Here is an 18,494-nt window from a genome sequence, read left to right on the forward strand (position 1 = left end):
AGATGTTGAAGACAGTGTCCAGTGCTATCACCATGTAATTTCTCATTTCAAAATACGTGTCCTCAACATTCATCCTTACAAATCTTGTGTTCCAAATTTCTCTCCCTTCCTTTCCTCCCCTTCTTTAGACAGCAAGCAATCCAATATATGTTAAATATGTACAATTCTTCTATACATATTTACACATTTATCATGCTGCACAAGAAAAACCAGATCAAAAAGGGGGAAAAAGTAAGAAAACAAAAAAACAAACAAAAAGATGAAAAATACCATGTTGTGACCCACATTCAGTCCCCATAGTACTCTTTCTGGATGTACCTGGCTCACTTCATCACCTGTTTATCGGAATTGGCCTGAATCACCTCACTGTTGAAAAGAGACAAGTCTATAACATACAATTTTTTTAGTAATGAAGTTGGGTAGACCTATAAGACACTAGGTGGGGTTCAGAACTACATGTGCAGTGATTTACAAATGAATGAATTATTCAATATTTGGTGGGGAGCAAAGGAGAGTTCTTCACTGTAAGTAAGAGCCAAGTTTGTCTGTGACTTGCAAAACTTTGTTGTTAGAAACTAGGGTTGCCCTAGCAGCTTTATCATTCTTTATAAGATCAAGAATTTTATGTAGGCATATCTTATTTTTAAAGAAAATATCTTGGGTTATAGGAAGATCTCTTGGAATAGTGATGTAATGGAGAATGTAATAGTGGAGTTGTGGGGATGTCATCCAGGAAAGACTCTCAGCTGATTTTGCATTTTGTGGTGGGTTCTATTAGGTTTGCCCCTTCCCTTTGAAATAATCTCACTAAGGATATCATAGAAATTAAAACTGGAAGCATTAATAAACAATCATTAAGTATTTGTCAACCCTACTATGTGTTAGGCACTGGGAGTACTGACAAAAATTTAAAAGCTCCACCTTTTCTTGATCTATTTCTCCCTCATGGTGCTTCCTAATATGATTTTGTCTTGATTTTGTGTGTATCGTATATCGACTTACTTAGATATCTGTCTTCTCCAATAGAATGAAAACTTCTTGGGAGTAAGAACTTTTTCATTTTTGTCTTTATATCCCCTGGCATATAATAGGTAATTAATAAATAAATACTTGTTGATTGATTTAGATCACAACTTCTAGCTATAGGTGTTCCTTCAAGATTCTATTCTGAATACTCTCTTTTCCCTATAAATTATTTAATTCTATGATTTCATCAGCTCCCATGGATTTAATTACCGTCTCTTTGTTCATGGCTTAAAGCTACCTTTTCTGCCCCAATCACTTCTGACTTTTCATCTCAAACTGGATATCCAACACACATCTTAAATTCAAGTGGATGTCCAAAATTGAACTCATCTTCCTTCCTAAACTTTCTTCCTTCTACCTTCCCTATTATTGTAGAAGGTAATCCACTCAGTTCTTCAGACTCACAATCTAGGATCATCCTGGATTCCCCACTATTTCTCACCCTCATATCTAATCTGTTCCCAAGATTGACCAATTTCATTTTTGCCATATCTCTTAAATATACCCCTTTTTTTTCCTCTGCTACTCTAGTATAGGCCCTTAGCACCTTATCCCAGTAGCCTGCTGGTGGGTCAGTATGCCTGAAGCCTCTCCACACTCCAAAATGCAGGTCTGATCACGTCACCTTGGCTCTTCAGTAAACTCAAATGGCTCCCTGTTGCCTCCAGAATCAAAAATAAAATACTTCTCTGATCTTTAAAACCTGGCTCCTACTTACAGCTCTTTGATACACTTCATAGCCCAGCCAAAGTGGCCTCCTCAGAGAAGACAATCCATTTCCTTTCTTGTGCCTTTGCACAAGTATACTTCATGTCTGGAATCTGCTCCTTTCCACTTCTTAGAATCCCTTGATTACTTAAAGTTCAGCACAAATGCTCCAATTCCATGAGATCTCTCCTGGTCTTCCCCAGTTTGCTAGTGCCCCTCTCATTATGTACTTTTATGTTTGCATGTCTCCTATGATAGACTGTCACCAATGTTTAGTGCATCATAGATGCTTAAAACTACCAATTAATAGGTATGATTTAATAAGTCACTGCCTTCTTTGAGTCTTTGCTTCTCTTGATGTCTTTGTTATAAAATGGGAATAATTATGGGGTAGTCATAAGAAAGTTCTTCATTTGTTATTACCTAAGTGATTCAGTTCCCTGGCAATCTCATAGAAGCCTGTTTAACTCATATTGGGACCTAAAGATGGTATAAAAATAAAAATCGTGATATAGATTGGAGACCTGGAACATGCTCCAGAGCAGTGATGTCAAACTCAGACAGAAATGGGTCACTGAATTGTACATAAGGATCCCTGTAGGCTATGTATTCGTTTTCTCGTTCAGCTATGTCCAACTCTTCCAGACTCCATGACTCATAGCACACTAGGCCCCATAGTATCTCCTAAAGTCTGTCCAAGCTCATATTCATTGTTTCCTGACATCATCTATCTCATTCTCTACTATTCCTCCCCCCCCCTTTTTTTTTTTTCTTTGCCTTCATTCTTTCTCAACTTCAGGATCTTTTCCAATGAGTCCTAGGCTTCACTGAGTTCAGCCATACTTATGTGGTCACAGTATTTCAGCTTCAGCATTTGCTCTTCTAATGAATGTTGTTGCTGTTGCATTATTTTAGATATATCTGACTCTTCATAACCCCATGTTGGAGTTTTCTTGACAAAGATACTGAAATGGTTTGCCATTTTCTTCTCTAGCTTATTTTACAGATGAGCAAACGAGGGTAAATAGGGTTAAATGACTTGTCTGAGATTGAATTTGAAGTGAAGATGAGTCTGGTTCCAAGCGCTGTACTTAATCCATTGTACCATCTAGCCGCCCTTTAAAATAAATAGTCTGAATTAACTTTTTTCAATTATTGATTGATTTGATCTACTTGATTTCTGAGGGACTTGCAAAAGTCTTCTCTAAGTACCAAAATTTGGCAGCAGTGATTTTGCAGTGTTCAGCTTTTCTTATCAGTCCAACTCTCAGTTATACATGACTACTGGAAAAAGCATAGCTTTAAGACCATATAGATAGTAAGATGATGTCTCTGCTTTATAGTGTGCTATAGAGATTTGCCATAGCTTTCCTTCCAAGAAACAAGAATCTTTTAATTTCATGACTGCAGCTGCCATCTGAATGATCTTTGAGCCCAAGAATAGAGATTCTAACATTGCTTCCAGTTCTTATCCTTCTATTTTCCAGGAAGTGATAGGATCACTTGCCATAATCTTTTTTTTTTTTTTTTTTTAATGTTGAGCTTCAAATCAGCTTTTGCACTCTTCTCTTCCACTCTCATCAAAAGGCTTCTTAATTTTTCATTACTTTCTGCCAGCAAAATGGCATCTCCTGCATATCTGAAATTGTAGGTATTTCTCCCAGTATCCTTAAATTCTGGCTTTTGAATTGAATTTTGAATTTTTTAATTGACTGTATAGAGCTTTTCCACCTTTGGCTACATTTGGCTGATTTCAATACTGTCCACTACTCTAAATTAGGAGAACAAGAAATAGTTTACCTCTCAGATCTGTGGAGACGGAAGGAATTTATGGTGAAAGAAAAACTAGAGAACATTATGAAATGCAAAATGGACAATTTTGATTAAATTAAAAAGGTTTTGTCAAACAATATCAATGCAGCCAAGATTAGAGAGGAAGCAGAGAGTTGGGGGAAAAATTTTACACTCTGTTTCTGATAAAGGCCTCAATTTTAAAATATATAGAGAATTGATTGAAATTTATAAGAATACAAGCCATCCCCCAATTGATAAATTGTTAAAGGATATGGACAATTTTCAGGTGATGAAATTAAAGCATTTCTAATTATAGAGAAATGCAAATTAAGACAACTCTGAGTACAATTTTATATCTCTCTTGACTAAAATGACAGGAAAAGATAATGATAAATGTTGATGGGGATGTGGGAAAAGTGGAACACTAATGCATTGTTGATGGAGTTGTGAATTGATCCAACCATTTCTGGAGAACAATTTGGAACTATACCCCAAAGGCTATCAAACTGTGCATACCCTTTGATCCAGCAATATCTCTACTAGATCTTAATCTCAAAGAATTCTAAAAAAGGGGAAAGGACTCTATATGTGCAAAAATATTTGTAACAGCCCTTTTTGTAGCAGCAAGGAACTGGAAATTGAGTGGATGCCTCTCATTGGGGAATGATTGAATAAGTCATGGTATATGAATGTAATGGAATATTATTGTTTTATAAGAAATGATGAGCAGGCTGATTTCAGAAAAGCCTGGAAAGATTTATATGTGATGCTAAGTGAAGTAAGTAGAACCAAAAGAACATTGTACACAGCAACAAGATTATGTGATAATCAACTGTGATGGACTTGGCTCTTTTCAACAGTGAGGTGATTCAAAGCAATTCCAATAGATTTGGGATGGAGCCATCCATATCCAAAGAGAGGACTATGGAAACTGAATGTGCATCAGACATAGTATTTTCACCTTTTTTGTTGTTGGTTGTTTGCTTTTTTTTTTTTTTCCTCATCCTTTTCTTTTACTTTTTTATCTGATTTTTCTTGTTCAGCATGATGAATATGGAAATGTGTTTAGAAGAATTGCACATGTTTAATTTAATTATATTGCTTGTCTGGGAAGGGGTGGAAGGGAGAAAAATTTGGAGCACAAGGTTTTGCAAAGGTGAATGTTGAAAATTATCTTTATATTTGAAAAAATAAAAAAAAAACTATTAAAAAAAAAAAAAAGAGTTTGCAATGACCTGTTTCATTTTTTACTTCAAGGCCAAGGTTCTCTGTTATTCCAATTATTTTTTAATTTCTTATTTTAGCATTCCAATCCTTTATGTTGAATGTGACAGTTTGTTTATTGGGGATGTTTCTGCTAGATGATGTAAATCTTCATAGAATTGAGCAATTTTTGGCTTTTTCAATATCAGTGGTCAGAGCATAGACTTGTATTACTTTGATGTTAAATGGTTTGCCTCTGACTGGAACAAATATCATTTTGTTATTTTGAGATTATAACCCGGTAGTGCTTTTTTCATTATTTTGTTCACTATAATGGCTGCTTCATTTCTTATAAGAGATTCTTATCCACAGTAACATATGTAATAAATAATTGCTTGAATTAAATTCATCCATTCCCATCCATTTAAATTTATTCATGTCCAAGATGTAAATGTTTAATATTTCTCGAATACTACTTTACCATATCCAACTTACCTTGCTTGGTTCATGGATCCTATGAAATGTTGATTTTCACAGCCCACTTCACTTTTCTTTCATCACCAGACACACCCACAGCTAAGTTTTCCTTTGGCTTTGGCCAAACTGCATTATTCTTTCTATAGTTGTAGTTGGCTTTTACTCCTCCCCCAGTAATGTGTTGGACTCCTGATCTGAGGGGTTTACCTTTAGATATCATGTCTTTTTATCTTTTAATACTGTCTGTGGAATTTTCTTGGCAAAAAAAAAAAAAAAAAAAAAGGTTTACCATTTCCTTCTCTAGTGGATTACCTTTCATCTGAACTCTCTACTATGATCTGTCCGTCTTGGATGACCTTGTATGGCACAGTTTATATAGATTTATTAAATTATTCATCTCTTCTACCACAGTAAGGCAGGAAAGGATATATTCACTTAGAAAATCACATATTAACATTATATATGTTCTATTGTATTTTTATTTATAATATTTTCCAATAATATTTTAATCTGGTTCCTGATATATTCTGAACTGTTGTGGACAAGTTTGACTCTTCTGCTCCAAAGTATCAGTCCAATGCTAGGAGGAGGAATCAGATGTTACTCTTTCCTTTCCAGCTACCTTGGCCTCACACAGTACTTGGCCTGAGGTAGCTTAATAGGAAAATAAATGTGGGAGTTGGGGCTCAAGAAAGGTAAGACAGAATTCACAAACAATGATATTGAATGATATTCCTCAGAGGTGTCTGTGTGTATGTGTGTGTTGGGGAAGAAGACAATTAATATGTAATGAACTATAAGGATTGATTTGACAACAGTACCCTGTGGGTTAACATTCAATCTAGGAACAAAATGAGGTCATCCTAGGTCATTGAACAGTTAACAAAAGGTTTACTTAGCCCTAACATAACTAGGATATGCAGCAGTACTTAGGTTGGGGGGAGCATCTCCATGTAAAAATGTTTCTGGTCATCTCTGGGTGTGGTGACTCATGGTATCATCAAGAATCCACCTAAGTCTGTAGAATGTAGGTGGCTGTCCCTCAGGTGATCAGGAAACCACATCAACAAAGCCAGAAGTCACCAGGATACTTTCTTAAGAAAGGCATCAAGGGGCAGCTAGTTGATGTAATGGATTGAGCACCAGCCCTGAAGTCAGGACGACCTGAGTTCAAATGTGATCTCAGACACTTAACACTTCCTAGCTGACACTTGCCTAGCTGGGCAAATCATTTAACCCCAATTATCATTAAAAAAAAAAAAAAAAAAACATAAAAAAGCAAACAAAAGAAAAAGAAAGGCATAGATTTGAAACTTGTTCCAATAAAATCATGGCTTTGTGACCACTTAGGGTAAATAGAACCTAATCCACGCTGGAAGAGAAAAGAAGGAATTGATCTTCATATATCACACTATTATGTAAAAAAAAAAAAAAAAATCTTCCACCATTTGAATGCTTTTAAGGTTTTTAACTAGACAATCCTCCTGGTATAGGTAGTACTAAGAAGAAAAAAAGATCATAGCACTTCCCTCTCCTGCAAGAATCACCATAAAGAAAAAGAAGAAAAATTGTATTTTAAAAAAACATCCAGAAAGCACCAAAACAGCACCAGTAATATCAGAGCTTTAGCACAGATGATGATACTTCTGGCAGAGTCAACTAATCTTTATCAGCATCATCTGTAACAAAATGGCTAAGAACTCATTAAGCCTCTGGTATATAATCAGTCCCAGGATCTAATTTGCTGCCAGTGCTTTTCCCTGACCACCATCCATACAATATTCCCTAGCCAAATGCCAAAACTCTTCCTTCCCTTAGAAATACACCAGGGAAATCATATAAAATCTGTCCACTCAGAAGCCTCTGTGGAGGGACTGCCTCTTTCTTCTACAGTGGCTAAATAAGGACTTTCACATTCAGGGAATCAGAATTACCACCAAATCAGCTAAGGGAATCCCCTTTCTTCTAAGTAAATACACACCTACGATAGTTGTATAACAATGGTTTCACAAACTCTCCCATGCTATTATAGAAAGCACATAAATACTACTTTGGAGGGAAAAGAGGGAGTAGTTACTGAGAAAAGTGTAGTTTTCCCCCCTATTTTTTCTGTTAATACTGCCTATATCAGGAAGATTGTTTAGTTAATTAAAAACAAACAAAAATTGAAAACAGTTAAATGTGAGAACGTCCTTTGTACATTCCATAGAATCTTTCCCCCATGGGGATGGTAAGTGGTAGGATATGAACCTCCATTTCTCCCTTCAGTGATTAATTTTCCATAAAGGGCAGTCTCACATCTATTTCCTTTTTTCTGTTCACATATTTATATACCCACTCAAAGCCTTCAACAATCACTTTTTTGATTAGATTTTTATAACCTCCAGTCTTCCCATCTCCAGTCTATTCTCTACAAAACTTCTAAAGTAATCTTCCTGATGCCATCTCCTAATTCAACAACCTTCAAATTATCTTCCTAAGGCACAGAACTTCCTAGGACCTAGAACAGTGGCACCATGTTGCTTCTAAAAATCAAATATAAATTCTTTATTATGGATTTAAGATCTCTACCACCTGACTCTTTCCAGTCCTTTCTCACATTTTACATGTTATGCATTCCAGGCAAAATGTACTTCCCTCTTCATCTGTTCCTTTGCCTTTCAGAATCTTCCTTTAAGAATCAGTTCAAATACTATTTCTTTCTTGAAAGGCTTCTCTAACCCCCCCTCCCCATTTTCCAGTTTTTTTCTCAGATTTTCTTTCATTGATTTCTTTCCTGTTGTCACTTCTTCCCTTGTATTATACTTATTTGTATATTTGTTCTTTCTGTCTAGTAAAAGATTTATATCCTTAGTGTTCAGTATAGTAAAGAAGTAAATACCATCTGTGTGACAAATGCTATGTGAATTCCAAGAAAGACAAAAATAGTATCTGCTCCCAAGGAGTTAATAATCTAATGGAGGAGGCAATATGCAAACAACTTGTACAAAGAGGAAATATACATGATAAATTGAAGATAATCCTAGAGGGAAAGGAACTAGCATAAATTGAGACCTGAAGTAACCCCAGAAATGGAGATTAAAAAGGAGAGAATTCCAGGCAGAACAGCCAATGTAAATACATGGAATCAGGAGATAGAATATCTTTTTTAATACCAGAGTAATTAATTTCAGAAGTGGAATAAGATGGAAGACTAAAAAGGTAGAAAGAGACCAATCTTTAAAAAGCCAAGGATTTTATATTTTATCTTAGAGGTAGGCCACTGGAGGGAGCCACTGGATTTTATTGACTAGGAAGAATTACATAGTGAGACTTGTGCTTTAAAAAGATTGGTTTGATGAGCAGAATGAAAGTACCATGATGAAAGGCATAGAGCAAAGAGACCAACAAGACCAGATGGGGGCAGTATCAGAGTAGAGAAAGTGCTACAATTTTTCTTTCTGTTCCTTCAATATTCTTTCTCATCTTGAGTAACAATTAGCCAGCAACTAGTAAGAACCTACTCATCACAGTGTACTGTGTATATATTACAAATATAATATAAAATTTCAACCTCCTAAATTCAAGAGTTTACACTCTTCTGGTGGGATATGCAATTTACAGACAAGCTCTGTGATGTATTGCTCAGAACCAGACCACTTGAAGTCATGTCTGGGAGAAAGCCAAGCCAGGAGACTTTGTACTCCTTAGTATCAGAGACTCATTTTCACACTGGCCTTTTTCTGCCACATGAGTATTCCACCCCTTTCCACTCCTCATCCTAAGAACTATAATCATTGCTATCAAAGGGTGTGTTGTGGATTGCCTTATCCCACTTAATTATTGTTGTGACTTCCCTAGCCACCACCACGCCTATTAGAATGCAAATTCCTTGATTCCTTGAGGACAGAGCAAAAATATTTTGTCTTGCCCCAATAGAATGCAGGTTCCTTGAAGGCAAAGCTTTGTCTAGTTTAAGTATTTGTATCTCCAGAAATTGAGAGAAATGTTTGTCACTTTCACTGCAGTACCTAATAAGTGCTTCTCATTTACTTATTAGTAAATATAAGATTAAAAGGAAAATAAATATAATAAAGCATTTAAAGTTATATATGAAAAAGTATAAGAAAATTCTGAAAGGGACACAGTTTTGTACATTCTTTTAAAAAAATCAACAAACATTATGCACTGGATAGCACTGGATATAGAAAGATTGAAAATATGGTCTTTCATTCAAGGACCTCACATTCTAATGGGGTTGATATACAAACTTTACATACAAGGTACATATTATGCAAATGGAAAATAATCTCAGGTTAGGGACGGGATGAGGAAGGGGAGAGTCTTCCAGCATAGAAAGGAAGCCTCTTATAAAAAAAAAAAAAAAATGGGATTTGACTTGACTCTTAAAGTAAGCCAAAGGGAAAGCTGAGCATTCCAACATAGCCAGTAAATATAGTTTCATATACAAGTCCCCTTTTAATGTTCTTTGTACCCTAGAAAGGTTCTTTTTTTGTTTTTATGTTTCTCAAGTTAAATAAAATACCTACAATGGGGAAGGAACTAATAATTCAGGAAATATGGAAGGGCCTGAAAGATGATGAGTTACATTGAAAGCATTTTAAAATCCTTCATTATAATACAACTATACTAGAGCATTTTCGTTATGCATCCACCCTACCCAAGTCTAGTAACTTCTACAGAATAAGAAAATATTCATTGAAATAGCTATAGACATTCCAAACGTCTGGTATAAAGGATTTTCTCCTACAGAGAAAACTGAGCAGCCTAGGTGTGCCAGCAGCTGTCAGTTAACTCTTGTCATGTGATTCCTGGAGCCAGCCTATTAAGCTAGTTTGCTGGGGCTGCTGCCGCCGCCCCTCCTCCTAAGGTTCCTGTGCTTTGAACTCCCTGAAGTCAGTGAAGCTTCGAACATTAGCATAGCCAGAAGCTTGGGCAAATGGCAGATAAGGGTGGCTGAATGCTTAGGTGGAAACCCCTCCTGATTATATAGTCATTCTTTGTAGACCTGGCTCTCATGTGGATTATTTCAAAAGATTGTAATTGAAATTTGGTAAAGCATGGTGGCTCATGATGAAATTGGAAGTTTCCTGCCTATTAAAAGGACTATTCGTGTCCTAGATGTAAATAATCCGTCCTTTAGAGAACAAGAGGTAAGCTTTTGAAAATGGTTTTAGTGCTTTTCTCAGTTTAAAATGTTACAGTCAGGTTATAATGAAACAGATTCAAATGTTACTTTAATTACTGTATATTTTTACCAACATAGTTTAAAATATGTCCATTAATTTAGATTCAGTCTATTAATTAAGAAATATAAAGAATTTGTGTTTTAGCAGGAATTGGAAGTAAAAAGTTGACTGCTGTCTTAGCTTTTTCATTCTCAGCTTGTCAGGTTCTGTTTTATGTTCTTCCTCAAAAGGAAAGCAGTGTGTTAGACTATGGAAAGCCCAGTCTTTTCACTCTTTTGTTAGTTGTCTGAAGTAGTCATTTGTAAAATTTCTTATTATAAACATATCTGTAAACAAATTGGTGAGTGTTTTATCAGACAATTTTTAAAGCAAGATATATGTGTTAGTCGTTCTCCATTTGTTTTTAGAAAAGCAGATTATGAACTCTGATAGGCTGTTTTTTGCATTTAAACATACCTATTGGTGTTTAAAATTGCTTCTTTCCTTCAGAGATCAGTTTTTGTTTGGTATGTTTTACTTATGTTTCATCGAAGTGTGTAAATATAAATAAATAAATGAAGGGCTATTTATCAATAGTGTTTGATGAGGAATTTAGCAATAACAATACTTGATAATTTTGTTCTCAATTATCAACTAGTTTTGTTGGGGGGGATTTTCTTCACTATTAAGATTTAAAATACCTGCCTTATTTTAAATATAAGTTTATTCAGAACAAGTTTTAGAACCAAGAAGCTAAACTGAATTTCTGTAGCTCTCATTTTCCTATAAAAAGAAAGTTTTAGTTCCTTATTTAAATAATCCTTGTTTTAAATAATAAAGATGAAAGTTATTTCATAATTTTAAGTTGTCTCTGAAAGTTATGTAAGCCATATTCACTTTTTTAAAGTAAGTCCTTCTGTGAGTTTTATAGCTTTGTCTTTTGTTAACAGATTTATGCTCTGATTATATGTGGCCTCAGGTACCATAGCTTAATGCAAAGCAAAAAGTTACTTAAACATTTTAAAAGGTCAGAGAACATATTTAGCCAAAGATTTATCTTAATTATAGTGATTCCAAATAAAACATCTTAAAAATCCTGTACTCTTTGATAATTTTATGTTTGAATATAATTATATCTTAATTCTAAGTTCATTTTTATAATAAGCAAAACCTTAAAAAATCAATTTCTCATATTAACATCTAGATGAAGATAAAATGTTGGTCAAATTGGCATTCAATTCAATCATACATCTATGAAATGCCAGGTGATAGAGACATAAAGACCTAAACTAAATAATTCCTGCTCTCTAGGAGCTTACATTCTATTGAGGTTCCACATGCATACATAAAAGTATATACAGTAAACATATAGAGCACATATAAATGCCTGGAAGAGGCGGCACTGGCTGTCACCACCAGAAATGGCCTCTGTAGAAGATGATATTTGAAATGAGTTTTGACATAAATCTGGCCTGGAGTATAGCCAGTACAAAGGCCCAGGTGCTATAAATGGAGTATTGTTTGTGAGAAATAATAAGGCCAGCCTTGCTAACTATTAGTGTGTGTGTAATAGAGTAGTATGTGATGTGGATGGGAAGGTGAGAGAGGACTAAGTTGTGAAAAGATTTAAATGCCAAATATATTTATTCCAAGAATTGATAGGGAATCATTGGAGTTTATTAGGGTGAGGAAGGGGAGAGATTGAAAGAGTGTCACATTGATATGGTCAGACCTCTACTTCAGGAATATCTTTTAAGGGTTTTGTGGAAAATAGACTGCAATGGAGAGAGGCTTGAAACAGCAAAAGCAGATAAATTAGTGAGCGACTGCAATAGTCTAGGCTCTTCGTAATTAGGACAAAGGACAGAATTAGGGAGGTAGCTAGTGAGTGGAAAGAAAGGTATACTGAGAAAAGATGTAGCAGTACTAAGAATGTAATAGAAATTTAAATCACAGAATTTTGTTTTGTTTGCCCTCCTCTATGAATGACCTTTACTCTTGATTAAAGGTTGTTTATAGGAGAAATTCCTTTTACACATGTAATACACATTGCTGCTCTTTGTACTGTAATGAAAGCTTCTTGAAGTAGAAGATTTTTCTCCTCCATTTCTTTTGTGTTTTCATATGTAATCCCATCTTAACCTTCTGCCAGCAATTGCTTGGGTGGGAGAAGGATTATTCAGTTTGTCAGAAAACTAGAACTTACCATGGGCTTGCTATGTTTCAGGCACTGTGTTAAGTGCTAGGGATACAAAAAAAAAAAAAAAAAAGGCAAAAAGCAAAACAAAACAAAAACCCAGTCACAAGAACTCATATGTCTTTCATCCTAGTAATGGGGGAGGGGAGCAACACACACACACACACACACACACACATACACACACGTGTGTGTAGAGGGTAGGTATAGGTATATATGTATATACATTTACACAAAATCACATATCAATCATGCTGCCAGCTTGAGCCTAGCAGTTTGTGACAATAAAATCAAATTCGTCAGAAAGGTTAATGTGAACCTACAAAGAGTAATAAGTGGTAATATGCAGAGAAGCAAGATTGTTTTAAAGGAAATAGAAGCATTCTAAGAGCCTCTTACCCCCCCCCCAATAAAAATTACTTCAAATGATAATTCATCCCTAAAATAAATCTTTTAAACATTATATATTCATTTTAGAAACTTGTATATTTAACAGGATAAAATATTCTGGCCCAGAATTAAATAGTTAATAAGTTTTAAGGATGAAAGTGCAACTAAATGGAAAAAGTGGAAACACTAGGTTGTCTTTGAGTAGAAATCACACTTCTCTTGGATCACAAGTTGATCCCCAATATAAACCAGCTCTCTGTGGCTTTGGTTGCATTGATCTGATTAGTATAATAGTCATGTAAGTTACCTTTGGTTCTTAGAAATAATTGCCACCTGGTTATTTGAGCATCTGTTATACGCATGTTGGTAATATAAAAGATGATTAAAGAAACCAAAATCAATTCCCCAACCCTGATCCTAAAGCTAACCCAAACTCTTTCTGTTTAATAAAACTATTTGGGTAATAGCCAAACCTACGACTTTCATTAAAAAATATGTAATTTTGTAATGGTTCATACTCATGCAAGATATTTGATGTTTATTTAAACTTTGCACAGTCCTAACTTTTTACAAACATTAATAGTTATTTTTATAACTGTTCAGATTTCCAAGAGAAAAATGCTATACCCATTGTTGCCTGAAAAAAAATATTTTCTATAATATTTATTCAGCATTTATTTTTATTGTAAGGAAATAATTTTTTGTTACTTAAATTGATTTACTATATAGTCATATGGTACTTAAGTTGTAGATAATATCAAGAAATTTTCCTTTTCTCCTAGCCAAATTTCTTTTCACTTTTAAATTCACTGGAAGAACACCTAGGGAAGCCAAGTCCTCTTTTGTCTTAAGGGAGTTAATTTAGTTCCCAAAAAAAGAACTAAACTGACATCTGTTTTGTTTCTACTTAATATTAGCTTATCTTAATATGAATCTTAGTTTGTTCTAGGGGAATGGTAGCTATGTATCCATTCTAACAAAAGTCCCTTTGTACTGTTTTTACTAAATGGAAAGGAATGTCTTATGCTAGACCTTTTGCACATGCATGTGTCACTTTCATCTTGCACAGATGTGTAGTGTAAAGACAGTCACATATGTCCTTTACTACCATGTGTCAATTAACCACATATCTGGAAGGCCTCTTATTTTTCAATCCACTTATCATTTGCTCCATTTGTTTAATATTCTTTTAGTTGGAATTCATTTTTTTTTTAAACTATAACTGTGCTCTTGGAATTAACATTGCTGTTTTTAATGATTACAAAGTTTCATTACATATTCTATTATTTACTATGAAATGAAATACAGAAACTTTCCTAAATATAAGTTATGGTCATTTGAAATTTGGAACCATTTGTTAAATTCTTATCTTAAAGGAGATAAAATATATTGTATTATTTTATACACTTTGTTTCTTCTGATATCTTTACCCTGTTCCTCCTATTTCTTGATTAATTCTAAGCATTAAATATATGATTATTCTGCTTTGGTTCTTTTAAAGTAAAATATGTAAAGCATTGATGTGATGTCAGTCATTACCTTTTCTTTTAGAGACAAAGGAATAGGAAACTGGCAAAAAATATCTGCTTGGTATTCTTGAGCTTAAAATTCAATAATCACATCTGATTATGATCAACTTTTAGAATATTAAAATCATTGGTTTACACGAACACTCCAGAATTGTAAAATATAGTAATACAAACAGTAACCTTTAAGTAGATACATTACAAAAAGAGAATGAATTTGTTCATGAGTGAACCTCTCTTCCTCTTAAAATAGAAGCATCATCAAATTCCAAGCATTAGTAAAACTAGAATGATGATAATGATTATTAAGTAGTTTGAAAATATTTAAATTATTAAATAGATGCTTTGTAATCCCAGGATTAAAGGTAACACTCAATTCTGTAAGTACTTAATTATGTAAAAGGGGTTCCATATCTAATGGAATTATTTCCCAGAAAAAAAAGATCATAAATGTACTATAATATCCTTTAATTCTATTTACTCCTTTTTTAGTGTGTTTCATTAATAAAAGGCAGTATTTGATATGGGAATATAATTGACAAATTAATGAAGTTTTCAAATATGGACTTTTATAAGACATTTACTTTGTGAGAAATATCAGAAGCAAGCCCTGCCCACAAGGCGCTTACATTTCCAAGGAGAAGTCAGTGTAGAAGATTAAATATAGAAGTGATGAAAAAAACTCTTAGAGAAAAGATGGCACTAATATTTGAAGGTACCAGGAAAAGTCTCTGGAAAGATGTAGTTCTTGAGCTAAATCTTAAAGGAAGCTAGGAATTCAAAAGGACAAGGTTGTAAGGAAGAAGCAGCCAGTTAGTTCAAAGATTTAAACATAGAAGGTTAAGCAAGAAACAGCAAATAAGTCAATATGATTTGATCATAGAATTTTAGGGAGGAAATTAGAATGGAAAAAGATTGGAAAGGTTAAAAAGAGCTTTACATGCTAAACAGAGGACTTCAAATTTGATCTTGGAGGTAATAAGGAGCCACTGGAATTTATTAAATAGGGTCTTGGTGGTATCCTCAGACAATTGGGACAGCTGATTGAAGAATAATTGAAGCAGAGTGCTTGGAGTCAGGTAAGGGGGGGGGAGGGAATAAACATTTATATAGTGCCTACCATGTGCCAATCTGGGTGTTTTACAAATATTATCTTATATGACAGTACAACAACCCTGCATGGTGGGTGCAATTATTCCTATTTCACAGTTGAGGAAATGGAGGCAAATAAAGGTTAAGTGACCTGCTCAGATCTTTTCATTAGTAAATTTTTGAGGCTGGATTTGAATTTAGGTTTTCCTTACTCCAGGCCTAATGCTCTATTCCCTCTGTCTCCTAGCTGCCTATTTGAAGGCTATTGTAGTAGTTCAGGTGAGGGGTCCTGAACTCTATGAGAATGACTGTGAGTAAAGAGGAATAAATACATATATGAGAGATGTTTTTTAAAAATTATAAGATTTGATAATTGATTGGATATGTAAGGTATTCCAAGGAAAAGGAGTCATGGATAGCACTGAATTTGCCAACCAAGGTGAATAGAAATATATTGATATTCTTAACAATAATAGGGAAATTGAGGGAAAAGAAGATTTAGAGGTAAGGTTATTTTGGACATGTTCATTTTGAAAGTCCTTGTAGCAGTCAAAAGGTTTAATAATTCAGGACTAGAATTAGGGAGAGAGACTAGGCTAGGGAGGGAGGTGGGGCAGAAGGAAACATACCACACATAGATTCAACAAGAGACCAAAAAAGAGTGGTCAGACACAGGTAGATAAACTAAGAGAAAACAGAGTCACAAATGTGAACCTGAGGAGGAAAGAATATCCAGGACAGGAAGGTGGTTAAGTATAAAGATTAAGAAAAGATCATTAGTTTTTTTTTTTTTTTTTTTTTAATTAGTAACTTGGAGAGAGCAATTTCATTGAATGATTAGGCAAGAAACCAGATAACAAAGAGTTTAGAAAAGGTGAAAAGCAAAGGAAGTGAAGACTCCAAATCTGGTCTCTCCCCCACTAAGAGTTTAGCTGAGAAGAAACAGGATGATAATTAACCAGGCATGGCAGTCTCCAGAGAGAGTTTTTTTAAGGGTGGGGGAGATGTGGATGTATTTATAGGTAGCAAGGAAAGAGCCATTTGTTAGGGGCGGGAGAGGGAGAGAATAGGGATAAACAGAAGAAAAAGGGTATATCTAGAGGGTGGGGTTGACTTTTTCAGATAAAAGGTCCATCTCATTGTTTGCAGTTGGACTGAAGGAGATGGTAAAAGGTGGTATCAAAGGGATATAGGAAGAATAAGGGAAGATGAGAGAGTTTACTGTGAATGCCATCAGTTTTGTAGGCAAAGTATGAAGTGAGGTCCTTAGAAGAGTTGGGTAGGGAGAGATTATCATGGAATGCTTAAGGAGAAAAGAAAAGATTTGGAAACCCTGTGGTGGAATAGGAAATCAATAAGGGAAAACTGATAGGATCATCTTGCAAAAAAGATAGGTAGTAGGAGTAACCTAGGTTGGAATTTTGGAAATAGTTAAGTTAATAGAACAAGATAATAGGGGATTCAAGAATGGAGTATAATGTGGAGTTGGTTCATCAGGGGATTGAGATTATGAAAGAAGTATTGAGAGTAATGGGATTAATGGCCTGACTTACTAGTGAAGCTTGGAGAGATTCGAAGTCATGCAAGATAAGGATAAAGAATAAATTCAGGAGAGAAATGGAAAAGCTTTGGGTGAGGTGGAGAGATAAATGATTGTGATCAGATAAAGGAAACTATTTGAGACTTGGAAGTAAACCTTGTAAGTGATGTCAAGTTTCAGGGTATAGTTATCCCCTTTTTGGAGTAGAGGTCTTGACAGCTGATCTATTAATGAATAGGAAAATAGGGTATTTGAGGAAATATTAAAATGGATGACGAAGCCCCATAGAATGAGAAAAATAGAAATGGAGTGGAATGATCTAGATACTGAACTCAGTGAGAAAGAGACAATAATTTAGGTGCCAAATAGCTACCAAAGTGATTGGGTTCTAAATTGGATTAAATGCATTTCAAAGAAAGAAAGCTTGCTGAATGTTGGCTGCAGAGGCAGAATCCTCAAGCTACAATAGGGAGCAGAGAATATTCCATCTCTACCATTTCTGCATCAAACTGCTTCTTATCAGTCTGATCTCAGAAACAACCTTTTAGTGCTTCAGTTTTCTTATATAAAATAAGGGTTTTGAATGGAGAAATTTGGATCCTGAACTTGTTATTTACTTCCTATATAATCCTAGGCAAATCACTTAGCATTCTGGACCACACTTTCTTCTAAAAAGGGATAAAGTTAAGCTAGATTCTCTTTGAAGGCCCTTCCAATTCTTGATATACTGACAAGGTGATGTCTAAGGCTCCTTCCAGATAAATTCTAATGATTCTAATCTTGCTTCATCAGATTATTAATAATGTATCATAGAACAGATACAACAATATTGTATTCGAAGACATTTAGATGGCTACAGTGGATAGTGTTAAATTTGAAATTAGGAAGAGCACACACCAAGAGGGCTGCTACAATGTCCTCTCTGGGGGACATTTCCATGTTAGGTGATCACCAAATTACTGAAATACAATTAGCAAGGAAACAAATAGGGATGGTAAAATGGAATGATAATAGTACTGAGAAAATAACTGAAAGTAAAGCAAATTCCTAATCCCAAAAGTAGTAGTAAAAAGGGGAAGTGAGGTGAGGTGACGTGATGGGAAGCAAAGAACTAAATTGGCCAAACACATTGCAGTGTAATAATGTAGTAGAGAATTGTTGTTCCTTGAGAAATGACAGGGTTGATTCAAAAAATCTTAGGTAGTATGAATCAATGAAGAGTAAAGTGAGAGAACCATTTCTATAAGGACAGTAACCTGATAGAGATAAACAACTTTTGAGAGCTCTAAAAACTAACTGATCTATGAAATGACAAACCATATCCCCAGAGTTTCTATGATGAAGCATAGTACTCATACTTATCACAATAAAAC

At 34.7% G+C, this 18,494-nt stretch overlaps 1 protein-coding gene across 3 annotated transcripts in view; it reads left to right on the forward strand.

The window, feature by feature from the left end:
* The window catches only part of NET1 (neuroepithelial cell transforming 1), a 75,909-nt gene that overhangs the window by 46,168 nt on the left and 11,247 nt on the right, over positions 1-18,494 (forward strand). Inside the window, exons 1-2 of one of the 3 annotated variants that reach the window (XM_074269418.1) lie at positions 10,072-10,384; positions 16,362-16,387. The exons of 1 other annotated variant lie outside the window; for it this stretch is intronic. In XM_074269418.1, coding sequence (XP_074125519.1) covers positions 10,376-10,384; positions 16,362-16,387 — 35 coding nt within the window. In that variant the 5' untranslated portion in view covers positions 10,072-10,375. Of the gene's footprint in view, positions 1-9,973; positions 10,385-16,361; positions 16,388-18,494 lie in introns of those variants that run through there. One more of the 3 variants, XM_074269417.1, reaches the window with a different exon arrangement.

This window comes from Sminthopsis crassicaudata, chromosome 5 (genome assembly GCF_048593235.1).
Source record: "Sminthopsis crassicaudata isolate SCR6 chromosome 5, ASM4859323v1, whole genome shotgun sequence".
Lineage (NCBI taxonomy): Eukaryota > Metazoa > Chordata > Mammalia > Dasyuromorphia > Dasyuridae > Sminthopsis > Sminthopsis crassicaudata.